Here is a 12,982-nt window from a genome sequence, read left to right as displayed (position 1 = left end):
AACATTTGTATCAATAAACTAACAATTAATACGAGTTGTTTTTTCCTTGTAAGAATCAATTAATCAAAAATATAGTGGTTCAAAGAGCAATTTTATTGTTTACGATATTGTCATTCTCGTCAAATTTCATGTACAAAAATTATTACTCTTTTGTTATACGATGTCATTTCTGTATTTAAAGAGTAAAAAATTTATTGTGTTTATAATCATATATTTTGTAGTAATATTTATCACTCTCTCTATTTCATTTTGACTTTTTATTTATTATTTTTGACAAATTAAAAAATAACAATATTTTTTACACATTATATCCTCAATTTATTTACAGAGTTAATGATAAATTGATTTTGAAATTCTATCGATCAGTGTAATTACATAGTAAATTAATTATATAAATTATTATTTTCTTAATATTTAGAAACTAAACAAGTAATAAATGGGAATAGGGGAAATGTTCATTAATTTACTCTGGAAATAAGTTTAGGGTTTGGGTTTCAAAATTCAAAAGGTTCCCTCCTTTTCTTTCTTTCACAGTTTTCCCAACTCCACCCGCTGATGAAAAAAAACTGAGATTATAATTTACAGTAGAAGGTTACTTTCGATGAGTTCATTTCAAAGGTCAGTGAACTTTCATTTAGAATTTTAGTTTCCCTTCTTGTGGCTCAAATTTGATTAATGCAAACTGAAAGGAGGAGGAGGTAGCTTTACATACAGATTACAGCTCTCTGGATATTTCTAATTTCAGGTTATCAGACTTTGCATTTTACTGATTGACACACCAAAGAGAACAATGGAAATCATCACAACGTCTGAAAATTCAAACACCCATGTAAGTGCTGATAAAAATAACTGGAAACACACAAATGGGATGACAACAAGTTCAAAATCCCGTTGAGTTATCTTGTACATTTACTGGGTAGGAGACTTAACATACACACCGGAAGAGTCGAGTTGCGTCCAAACTGACCAAACGCCTTAGTTATAAAAAGTGGAACATTTTTAATATTATGTACTAGTCCTTCTATTCATTTTAATAGTGGTCGTAAAAATGATATGGTCTTTGAATGAAACCCAGAGTTTAAATTGTTTATTAAATTGGTATATTATATTAGTGATAGCAAGAAAATTATTTAAAGTAATTGTTTGAGAGAGAGAACTATCAAATGAAAGTTCAAAACTTTCTTTAGTTTAATGAACTTGGATTATTGAAGAAATGTATTGCTCTTAGATATTTTGGATGGAAGAGAAGTGTGAAATAAGTTGGGAAAGGGAGCAATATTCTTCTAAAGGCCTCATTAATTTAAAATATTATGTTTTAGTTGTTCATTACTGTAAGCCTTCCATCAGAGGAAGTTATTTTTTAAAAAAAAATTTATGCTTGGTTGGTTAAGCTAATTAGCTAAGCTCATTGATTTTTTTTATTTTTTTTTGAGAGAATAATGATTCAGTTTCGTTATTGTGAAGTTGTATTCCTTTATTCAGCTCAATTGTTGTGAAGTTGGATTCCTTCATTCAGTTCAATTGTTGTGAAGTTGTATTCCTTTGTTTGATAAGTAGGTTGTCCTTGATTGGGTTCTTACTTTTGTCCATCCTGAATTTTTGGTCCATGTTGACTTTACTCATTACATTTTTCTACAAATTTGTGCAGTTTTATTTGTAGAAATTATTATGTAGTTAATTGTTTTATATAGTTTGTGAAATGATTATGCAATTTAATGCTGAAAATGGCTTTTACCAATGGTCGGTTTAACCTATGAATGTCAAATGTGCACAAAGAATTTTGGCCAGAGGTGTTAGTATCTTCTCTAAATTTTTCTACATTTCTTACAGGCTTACACACGGCTAGATTTCCTTAATCGTGCCTGCCCTCGTGGATTAGCCGTTAACAGCATTGGAATAAAAGTTGAAGGTCTTGAGGTGCGTCAATGCTGCTGGTCCTAATATTTCTCCACTTGATATGAATATTATTAGCAGGTTATTACTTAGCTTCTGATGAAAATTATCTGATTTACAGAAGGGGAATGAATTGCTATCAAGTAAGGCTGAGCTTGAGAAGGAGGTAGAAGCTGCATTGAGCAAGATAACTCATCTTGAGAGGGAACGAGAAGCTGCGCTTCGTAAGATAGTTGCAGTAAAGAAGAAGAAACAAGCTGCATTGATTAAGATATACAAGCTTGAGAAGGAGAAAGAGCGTACAGTTAATAAGGTAGCTTTGCTTGAGAAGGAGAAAGAACATACAGTTAATAAGACAGCTTTGCTTGAGAAGGAGGGAAAAGCTGCATTCTGTAAGATAGCTATGCTTGAGATGGAGAAACAAGATACATCAAGTAAGATAGAGCAGCTTGAGAAGGAGAAAGAGGACGCAGCCAAGAAGATAGCTTTTCTTGAGAAGGAGCTAGAAACTAAGGAAGAGAAATTTAAAAAGTATATGAATGCTCAGCTTCAAAAGGAGGAGGAGCTACGAACCAAGTTTGAGGATTTCAAAAAGCATATAAATGCTGAGCATAAGATAGAGAATGGCGCTGCAATGAGTAAGATAGCTATGCTTGAGATGGAGCAGCAAGCTGCATCAAGTAAGATAGAGGAGCTAGAGAAGGAGAAAGAAGACGCAGCCAAGAAGATAGCTTTTTTTGTGAAGGAGCTAGAAACTAAGGAAGAGAAAATTGGAAAGTATATGAATGTTCAGCTTCAAAAGGAGGAGGAGCTAAGAACCAAGTTTGAGGATTATAAAAAGCATACAAATGCTGAGCATAGGAAAGAGAAGGACACTGCAATGAGTAAGATAGCTACGCTTGTGACGGAGCAACAAGCTGCATCAAGTAAGATAGAGCAGCTAGAGAAGGAGAAAGGAGACGCAGCCAAGAAGGTAGCTTTTTTTGAGAAGGAGCTAGAAACTAAGGAAGAGAAAATTGGAAAGTATATGAATGCTCCGCTTCAAAAGGAAGAGGAGCTAAGAACCAAGTTTGAGGATTATAAAAAATATATAAATGCTGAGCATAAGATAGAGAAGGATGCTGCAATGAGTAAGATAGCTATGCTTGAGAAGGAGCTTGAAACTAAGGAAGTTAAAGCATATAAGCAAGCTATAAGAGCTTTAAGGGAGGTCCAAGTTGAAGATAAAGAACCCACGGAAAAGGTGAAAGAGTTGACAAAAACTGTGCAAAAGCTCACCAAGGAAAGACAACATTGGGAAACTTTAGCTAAGCAGCTTAAGGGCAAGGAAAGTGAGACAACTGAGCTAGTAGAAGCTCGAAAAAAGATGATTAGTGTATGGGTCTTTGGACATTTCTTAAACATAATTTTACTACAGCTATGCCGTAAGCATTATTCATTTAAATCTGCTAATTATATCCGACATCAGGTTACTACTATGGTTCTTTGCCAGGAAATATGCTTTTGATGCTCAGAATAAGCAAATCTGCAGCATTAAGCCAACAACTTTCTATCCTACATTTCTTTATTTCTTTTTCTCCTCAATCTGCATATATGTAAATTGGAGTCTATACCTGTCTGCTTAGAAAGCAATTTGAAAGCATTCAGTGTAGGATTTCATTCTGAAAAGTTCCCTAGGTCGAAACTCCTAAATCATCGGATATAGCCTCATGCATTTCTCATGAACCATCTAATTTCGTGTTTTACTGAAACTTGGTTTAGTATGTTCCTCATGTATGAACTATGCACAAAGTAAATTCCATATAACCAGCGATTCCTCAAGTATGTGGCAAGTTTTGTTGTCTGTTTATCTGATAGTCGTCTTGGGACTTACCAGCTATTATATTACTATTTGATGAAGAATTTGGTTCCCTTGTTTTACCTGGAAATTACATGACTTTGAGGAAACCATTTCCTAGGATTTAGGTTGATTTTCTACTTCTATTTCATGGTTGGAAGAAGTACCCTAGCTATTAGCCTATTAATTCTAGAGGCTATGGGCTGAGGTAACTCTTAAATTATGTACACAAGGTTTTAATCATCTGATGTTTGATATAAGCATCTGTATGGAATTCTTACATTTATGTGCTTTGATAGTATAGTATGTATTTGGGAATTTTACGTGTTTTGACTTTCTACATGTTAGTACATGAACATTCTGTAACAGGTACACTTCATCTCAAATGAGGATGTATTAGCGGTTGCCGATCAAATTTTTTGTAGGTATTTAAGACTAGAGAATGGTGTGGCTCATGTAGGCACTAACCATTGCAAAATACCTGTTCATTGGCCTGTTGCCTTACCACCATTTGCTTGCAGAGTAACGTCTTTGCTTGTCTGTGGGATTTTTTGTTTTCTGCATCTGTGGCCTACTCCTCCCTTTAGATGGATGATGTGGTTGAAAAGATTCAATGACGTGAGTGTCACCACTAGGAAAATGTGTTGCAAGAAACGCATGTATAAACTGTCACCACTGTAAGATTGTGTAAAAGTCAAAAGGTCTATCTGTTTATCCAATATTTGTTCTATTGATGTCTATGTTAGTGAAATACTTCTCTGGCTTGTGTAACTTTTCTGGATGTAATTTCTTCAAATACATGAATTGCTAGGGTTTGCACTTGTAAATCAATGTGGAAACACCTTATTCATTCACTTTTCCATTCTGAATTTATGCGATAATGACTGAGTTGTTTTCTTTCTTTTTCAGGTTCTTTCTGAGCTGAACTATGACGATGTGGATATTGGCATAAAAAAGTTTGGTGCCATTGATACTTGTCCTTTTCGCGCTGCATGCAAGCAGAAATTCTCTCATCAAGTTGCTGAGGAAAAAGCGACAGAATTGTGTTCTATATGGCAGGCAAATGTGGAGAACCCCAAGTGGAATCCATTCAAAACTGTCACCTTAAGTGGGGAAGTTCAAGCAGTATCTATCTGAATCCTTTCTTCTTCCTTTTTACCTGTTTAAGCTTCAATATTTGTAGAAATATATTCAATTTGTTGTTGCTTGTCAAATGAAATGAAATTTTTTGGTTTCTTAATTTCTGAAAGTAAGTTCTGGAAAGTCAAGACATTCATGTAGTCAAATGATGCAATAAACACACCCCTTTCATAATAAATTAGTGAAATGGGCAACAAAATGATTATGTTCAAACTGATTTCTATAGTTTCTATGGTCTAATTAGCAAACATCTTGTTATCGATACAATTCATTCCTCTGAAGTTTTTCTCTCCTTCCGTGGAATTCTAACTCAACTGTTTATCTGATGTCCCCTCCGAAACATTTGCAACTGAACTCTTTCTACTTTAAGTTACGTGATTTCAAATTCAAGCCTGATAACCATTATTTGTGCTTCAGGAAACAATAGACCAAGAGGACCAGCATCTCCAGCAACTGAGGAAAGAGTGGGGATATGAAGTATATTTAGCTGTTGTTATAGCCTTGAAAGAAATCAAAGAGTATAACATGAAGGAAAGGACTACGACACATCAGCTTTGGAATTTCGAGGAAGGTAGGAAAGCTACACTAGAAGAAGCCATTTGTTTAATGGAGGAAAAACTGACGGAGGCAAAGATCAAAGATACAGGTGTGCTTTAGTGTATGCAATTATTGTATTCTCCTTCAGCTTGTAGGTTCAAGTCAACCTTGCTTTGACATGTTTAAGTCTTACAAACACCGTGCTATAATGCTATATTATTCAGTGAGGTCAATCAAACACATAATGATATGCTCTGAGTGACCATTTACTTGTTAGTGGCCAGATAAGATCTAGAGAAACATCAAAACAGATTTTGTATAATGAAGACAAGTATGTGGTAGCAAAATAAGAGAAGTACAGAGCTTTGTATTATAAATGGGGGAGTTAGATTGTTCAAAGAGGGCAATTTTTCTTTTTTCAGATAAGGACAAGGGCTTTAGTGAATGTTCTTCCCTCTGCCTCTTGCATTATAAATGAGAAACTAAAATCACTTTTTTTAGATGATTGCCAAAATCTATTCTGATCATAAGCGCGATCTACACTTTAGATAACGTTGGAGGAAAAAATTGGGTTAAAGATTCTTATCCTAATGAACATGCCATAATTTTGTTTGTTGTTTGATTTCCCTATTTATAAAGATACATGAAAGGATGCATTTTTGTAATAAGTCACAAGTTTTCTACTAGGATTTGTGAAGGTGGATAAGTTGAAGCCAGGGACAGAGGGCATTAACCTAATTGTTAAGGTCTTGAATACTGATGTGGTGGTTGACAAGAGGGAAGAGCAGCAGTCCCTACCGTCATACCACTATTCTCCTTTCCGAACCACACGTGTTGCTGAGAGTCTAGTTGGAGATGAAACCGGAACTATCATATTAACTACTCGTAACGAACAAGGTAATGTCATCTTTTTCTCTGTTCTTTCATTTGCCTTCATCTAGCTCTCCACTATCAAGGAACCATAAATGATGGTCATGAAGTTACTGCTATTTGCATAATATCTATTACTTATGCTTATGATAGCTCTGGTTTTGTCATGTAGTTGACTTAATGACGCCAGGCAGCATCCTACTTCTTTATGGTGCAAAAATCCAAATCTATCGAGGTTTCTTGAGATTAGCTGTAGAGAATAAGATGCAAATCAAAGTTGCAGAACCTATGGAATTTGATGTAGATGATGATGAAGATTGCAATTTGTCTTTAGTTGAGTATGAAGCAATCCTAAAATATTGATGAGTTCTACACTATTCATTACCTTGGACTTGCAGGATTGCTCTGCCCTAAGAATGCCTTTGGTGTATATGTTTGGTTCTTTTTGCACAGAAGCTCATTGTATCATTGATTGCCCAAAAGGTTATTAGCTTGTGTCCTTTTAATGATAGAACTTCAAAATCGCATACTCTTGTTCTCTGGCTCTCAACAGTGCGCCTCCTTCAAAATGGAGAGGAGATTACAATGGGAATCAAACTGTTATCATTCGGCTAGCCAACCAACTGAGCTACTAAGATTCCTCTATATCCAAAGTATCTGCATTTTTCTGTGTTAATTTAATGGATGGTGACCACTCATCACTTTACTACTACTATATTTTGCAATGCAATAATCACTTTACTTGAATATTGCTAACATTCAAGAAGAGCTAAAACATTACAACAAAGACAATGAAGTGTTCACGTGTGGTACATTTGTTCTCAAAAGAGGAGTGATTTGGTGATAATGTACTCTGTTCTCTTTTACTTGTCCACAATAAATTTTGTACACTTCTTAAAAATAATATGTGAAGTGCATATTTTATTAAATTTTTGTACTAATTAATGTATAATTTTTAATTTACTCAAGAAATGATTTAAAATAAATAGTTTATGTTAAAGATAAAATCAAAAAAATAAATTTGTCTCTCCCTACGGTGAAGTGGAAGAGAGAATGAATTTAATTTTAGTATGGTGAAAAAGTAGAAATGAACTTAGGTCACAATAATTTTTAGTAATAGTAATTCATATGTCAAGTGTTTGGTAAGTTTCACGTAGTATCAAATTAAATTAAACCACATTTTTAATATGCTCTTGGTAAATTTCTTCTTGAGGGTCCCTAATTAAGACCAACCTCTTCTTTCTAATATTAACCACAGCTTCCTCTAGTTTAATATAAATTAATTGTTAATTCCTTTTAACGAATTCCTCAAAGTTAAAAAATGTATTAGTATTACTACTCTATTATATTTAAATTTAAAATTACTGTTCTTTTTTTAATGAAATTACTACTTGACCCTCTCTACTTTTAAAAAAGAATTTGACAAAATGAAACGAATAATATTAACAAATTATATTATATTATAATGAATGTCTTTAAATATAGGTGTGTCACACCCCCAATAATTCATTAGAGTGGACCAGAGGAAGTACTCTGTGGTGCTGGGGCTATGAAAGAAGTAAATCATCGCGAGTGGTGCAAGGCTTAGATCTGCCATTCAAATTCAAATTGCCAAGTTCTTCAGTAGTAGCAATAAAATTAAACAACTCCAGTATTGAAAGATGGCATGCATTAATAAAGGATGGGAGGTTGTAAGTAGAAAAATCAATAGTTGTTTGAAAAGGAAAAAGGGGATCGAGAACGGAGACGATAGCATAGCTGAAAGATGGGAGATTTTGAGTGGAAAAAACAATTGGGAAGGTTTACTTGATCCTTTGGATTATGATCTCCGACGATACCTCATTCGCTATGGCCAAATGCCCCAAGCCATCTACGACTCATTCAATAATGAGAAAGTTTCAAAATACAGAGGAACAAGTCGATACTCCAAAAAGAACCTCTTCACAAGGGTTGGTCTCCATAAAAACAAATATGAAATCACCAAATATTTCTATGGAGCTTCAAGTAAAACCGAAAAGGTCAAAGTATCAAATTGGATTGGGTTTGTTGCTGTTGCTACTGATGAAGGTAAAGTTGCATTAGGGAGGAGAGACATTTTAATTGTTTGGAGAGGGACTATAACTGTCTCTGAATGGAATGATGATTTCGAATCGTCTTTGGTTCAACCAATTGAAATCTTTAGAGAAAATACGGATAATATTCTTGTACACAAAGGTTTTTATTCAATTTATACTTCTCTTAATCACGCTTCAAATTTCAATCGGACAACCAGTGCTAGAGATCAGGTACGGCTGTTTTTCTTTTTATATCTTCACAGGTGATATTATTCATTAAAATTCCCTTTTGTATTTTTACATTCAAACAGGTTCTTGAAGAAGTTAAAAGGTTGATGGATCAATACAAAAAGGAGGAAGTTAGCATCAGTGTTACAGGACACAGCTTGGGTTCATCATTAGCCACACTATGCGCAATCGACATAGTTGTCAGCCAAGTCAATAAGGGTTTTCCAGTGACTGCATTTTTATTTGCTAGCCCACGAGTTGGAGAGATCAATTTCAAAAAAGCTTATCAAAATTTGAAAAACTTGCACATTTTGCGGATTACCAATGCCTCTGATCTGATTACGAAGCTGCCAGATCGTGGACAGGTGGAGGGTTGTGAAACAGATTGGAGAGTGTATGAAGATGTTGGGTTTGAACTTTCCATTGATACAACAAAATCAGACTACTTGAAGAAAGAGATAAATGGTCATATTTTGGAGGTTTATTTGCACGGTATCGCTGGAACCCATGGATTAGAAGGAGAGTTCAAGTTGGAGATCAATCGGGATACTGCTCTTATGAATAAAGCAGATGATGTTTTGAAGGATGAATATGGTGTGCCAGTGTCGTGGTGGATCGAGAAGAATAAAGGAATGGTTCAACGCGAAAATGGATCTTGGATTCTTATGGATCACGAGGATGACCACAATTAGGGAGTAGAATGGATGAGATTTGTGTTAAATAAAGTGTAATAATGGTAATAATAACATAAGCAATGCTAATATCAGTTATGATTAGGTTTGATAGATTGAGATTATTTTTTATATATATCATGTTTAATTTGATATATTAAAAATAACATATATCATTTTTTTAAAAAAAATAATTATTTGTTTATACTTCACAAATAAAATAAAAAAATATCCTAATAAGATGTGGAAAAGGTTAAATTAGTCAGAGTAGTGGGTCATAGCCCTTCAACTTTTCTTGAAAATATATAGTGGGGCATTTGGCCAGAAAACTTTTTTAAAAAAAAATTATTTTATTTGGTATTTGAAAAATAAAATTGTGTTTGATTATGTACTTTTTGTAAAAGATATTTAAAATTTTATGATTTATACATATCCTATTTTCAAAAACGAGAAAAATCATCCAACTCAATCAATTCATCTAAAATATACAATTGAATGTGTTCTAAAAGAATAATATCTTAAATTAATAGTTACATAATATTGTACACTAGATCTTATAAACGAACTATTACATCTTATAAACGAACTATTAGTACTATTGCAGATGTTTAATTTGAAATTTTTGAAGTTGAAGTTAAATTTGGTTATAATTTTTGTAAATAATATTTAGTTGTTTGAATGTTACTATTCCTAAAATATATGAAATATAATTTAAATGTGTGATTTTTATAAAATAAAATATTTAGGGTAAGAATTTAAAAAGAAAAATAAGTGAACAAAAATGAAATTAAGATTTTTTTACATCATCAAAAGTTGTTTTTAATACGTACAGTGAAATAATTTTTTTGGAGAAAAGTGAAAATTCTTTTAGTAAACGGATGCTAATATTCTTTCTGCCCTTGTTTATTGTTGACACTTTTAACTTCTCAAAAGTCAAATAAGAATTTTTTTATCCAATTTACTCCTACGTCTATTAAATATTTTAAATTATTACAATTTATAATATTTTATGTGATTTTAAAATGTATAATTATTTTTCCAAAAAACTTTGAGGTTATATATTCAAATTTATGATCAAAATAAAAAAAGTTACCTCTTACAAGATCATATGTTCAATCACAAACAAAATAAAAAAGTTACTTCGTAAAATTTAAATTGTATAACATAAAATTAGACGAGGGAGACAAAAGTAATGCATTTGAAAAATAATCAAGTAGTGATTCTGAGAGCTAGCCAGTTAAGTTATCAATGAATCCAATGTACAAGGACTCAAATGAATGGGTTGATTTGGGTCCTCCCACTTCAGACTGTGTTATTCATATTAAATATTTGGTGCTCCAAGTATAAGCAACTATGCTTCAGAGTTCAAAGCAAAGAAAGACTAGTGAGACTTTTTAGCAAAAATAATGTAGTATTAATTTTGATTTGTTTATCTTATTCTGATCTGATACAAAATTTAAGAAATTAAAAAAGATATTTGACAAATTTTTATTATAATGTGGTGGCCTTAAATATTTCACCTGCATTGTTTTTTAACATACTAAAATGACTAGTGTTGATAAAGGATTTCTCTTGAAAAGCAAAATAGAGATTATTGGGTAAGAACTTTTGAATGTCACATAGCTAGTGACATTCAATAGATATTCTCCAACAAACAACATGAGTGTAAATACTTCAAAACAAAACAGGTGGAATTCTTGCCTTGTGAAAATGTCAAGCATGTCCCTTTAATTCTTCTTTCCATAACATTTCTGTTAATTAGGCAATGTCAGTTTGAGTGTGGAACTGAAAGAATGAAAAGCAACACCAAAACTTCTCATGATAAATGAATGATGCAATTTGTTAACTATATTACCAATAAATGGCCTCATCAAGTTAACTCACAAGAGGAAAATGTACTTCAACTGCTTCAAACCAAGAAAAAACCCAAGGGAAACCATTGAAAAGATGCAAAATAAAAGCAAGAATATAGCAGAAAGATGGAGAGTTCTTAGTGGGAACAACAATTGGGAAGGATTATTAGATCCACTTGACAATGATCTTCGTAGGTACCTCATTCACTACGGAGAAATGGTACAAGCAATTCGAGATGCCTTCAACAATGACGAGACATCAAAGTATGCTGGATGTAGCCGATATTCTAAGAAGAACCTCTTCTCTAAAGTGGGGATTGAGATATCGAATCCATTCAAGTATGAGGTAACTAAATATATATACGCGACATCATCTATACAAGTTCCAGAAGCATTCATCATAAAATCATTGTCAGGGGAAGCTTGGAGTAAAGAGTCAAATTGGATTGGTTTTGTTGCTGTGGCCACTGATGAGGGGAAAGTAGCATTAGGAAGAAGGGATATAGTGATTGCTTGGAGATCAACTGTTGTCCCTATGGAATGGTTTAATGATTTTGAATTTATTCGCGTTTCAGCCCCAACAATCTTTGGTGAAAACTCCGATCCTAAGGTTCATCACGGTTGGTATTCCATGTATACTTCAAATGATCCGCGATCACTATTCAATAAAGCCAGTGCTAGAGATCAGGTAAATGATGTAACCAAAAAAAAAAATTAAATATATCCTGTTACTAACAATAATAATCTATTTTTTTTTTTAATAATTAGGTACTTGGAGAAGTTGAAAGATTGATGGAACAATATAAGACGGAGGAAGTTGGCATAACAGTAACAGGGCATAGCATGGGAGCATCCATCGCGACATTAAATGCAGTAGATATGGTTTTCAATGGAATTAACAAAGGATTTCCAGTCACGGCATTTCTATTTGCAAGTCCTAGAGTGGGAGATGAAAATTTCAACAAGACCTTCTCAGAACTTGAAAATCAGCTTCGAGCTCTGAGAGTCCGAAATATGCCAGATATAATTCCACATTATCCGTTTATTGGCTACTCAGATGTTGGTGTTGAATTAATTATGGACACTAGAAAATCGGACTATCTAAAAAGTGGTGGAGACTATTGGACATGGCATAACTTGGAATGTTACTTGCATGGAGTTGCTGGAACACAAGGATCAAAAGAAGGGTTCAAGCTAGAAGTGGAACGCGATATCTCACTTGTTAACAAGCATATGGACACGTTAAAAGATGAATATGGTGTACCTGTTTCATGGTGGGTTGTGGAGAACAAAGGGATGGTTCAACAACAAAATGGATCCTGGATTCTCATGGATCATGAAGATGAAGATAATGATTTTTAATTCTTTTACAAGGACGTTTTTTCTTTGTTCTACCTTCACTAGTATTAGAACTCGCTATGTACAAAAAAAATAAAATAAAAAACTCGCAATGTGTGATAAATATCAATAAATATTAATCATGATAAATTCTGGTATGTCTTGTTGTAGTATACATTATAACTAAAAAAGTTTTTGACGGTAATAAATATACACATTAATAAAGAGTGATGTGTCAATGGATCTAATAATTTACCAGCATTAGTAGATTCTTATTCAAGAAAGTAGATCCTGGATATATATATGGAGGGGGACGTGATGATGGTTTTTCTTTTTGGAGTTTTTATGGCAGCCATATATGCTCACACCAGAGTGATGTGTCGGTCTATTTTCCTCATAAAAATGGAGGGGCCCTAAAAATAGAGTTAGAAATGATACAAAGAAGGAATAAAGAAATAGAAGAGGAAAGATGCACTTAAATTAAATCAGTCATTACATAAGATAACACTCTTTTATGGTATTTTGATAATAAATTTAATAATACGCTATAATAAATTCTTT

At 33.2% G+C, this 12,982-nt stretch overlaps 3 protein-coding genes across 4 annotated transcripts; all 3 read left to right on the top strand.

Annotated features, from left to right (window-relative positions):
- The first annotated feature begins 484 nt into the window (after window positions 1-484).
- On the top strand, window positions 485-6,922 carry LOC107009517 (factor of DNA methylation 1-like). 2 transcript variants are annotated; one of them, XM_015208862.2, is made up of 8 exons: window positions 485-618; window positions 746-829; window positions 1,831-1,917; window positions 2,015-3,268; window positions 4,640-4,855; window positions 5,288-5,516; window positions 6,095-6,304; window positions 6,450-6,922. In XM_015208862.2, the coding sequence occupies exons 2-8, from the start codon at window positions 791-793 to the stop codon at window positions 6,638-6,640; spliced, it is 2,226 nt and encodes a 741-aa protein (XP_015064348.1). In that variant the 5' UTR covers window positions 485-618; window positions 746-790; the 3' UTR covers window positions 6,641-6,922. The 2 variants fall into 2 exon arrangements, with proteins under 2 accessions (XP_015064348.1, XP_027770215.1); XM_027914414.1 differs by lacking the exon at window positions 485-618 and having other exon boundaries at window positions 627-829.
- An 841-nt stretch (window positions 6,923-7,763) lies between these two features.
- On the top strand, window positions 7,764-9,362 carry LOC107008740 (phospholipase A1-II 1-like). The gene is made up of 2 exons (XM_015207887.2): window positions 7,764-8,562; window positions 8,643-9,362. Exons 1-2 carry the CDS (start codon window positions 7,939-7,941, stop codon window positions 9,249-9,251), a joined length of 1,233 nt encoding a protein of 410 aa, XP_015063373.1. The 5' UTR covers window positions 7,764-7,938; the 3' UTR covers window positions 9,252-9,362.
- Window positions 9,363-11,123: 1,761 nt separating this feature from the next.
- Window positions 11,124-12,494, top strand: LOC107010072 (phospholipase A1-II 1-like). Its single transcript, XM_015209337.2, has 2 exons — window positions 11,124-11,771; window positions 11,852-12,494. Exons 1-2 carry the CDS (start codon window positions 11,124-11,126, stop codon window positions 12,443-12,445), a joined length of 1,242 nt encoding a protein of 413 aa, XP_015064823.1. The 3' UTR covers window positions 12,446-12,494.
- Window positions 12,495-12,982: the final 488 nt, after the last annotated feature.

This window comes from Solanum pennellii, chromosome 2, assembly GCF_001406875.1.
Source record: "Solanum pennellii chromosome 2, SPENNV200".
NCBI classification, from domain to species: domain Eukaryota; kingdom Viridiplantae; phylum Streptophyta; class Magnoliopsida; order Solanales; family Solanaceae; genus Solanum; species Solanum pennellii.
The sequence above is the reverse complement of the archived record's forward strand: the minus strand, read 5'-3'. Positions and strand labels throughout refer to the sequence as shown.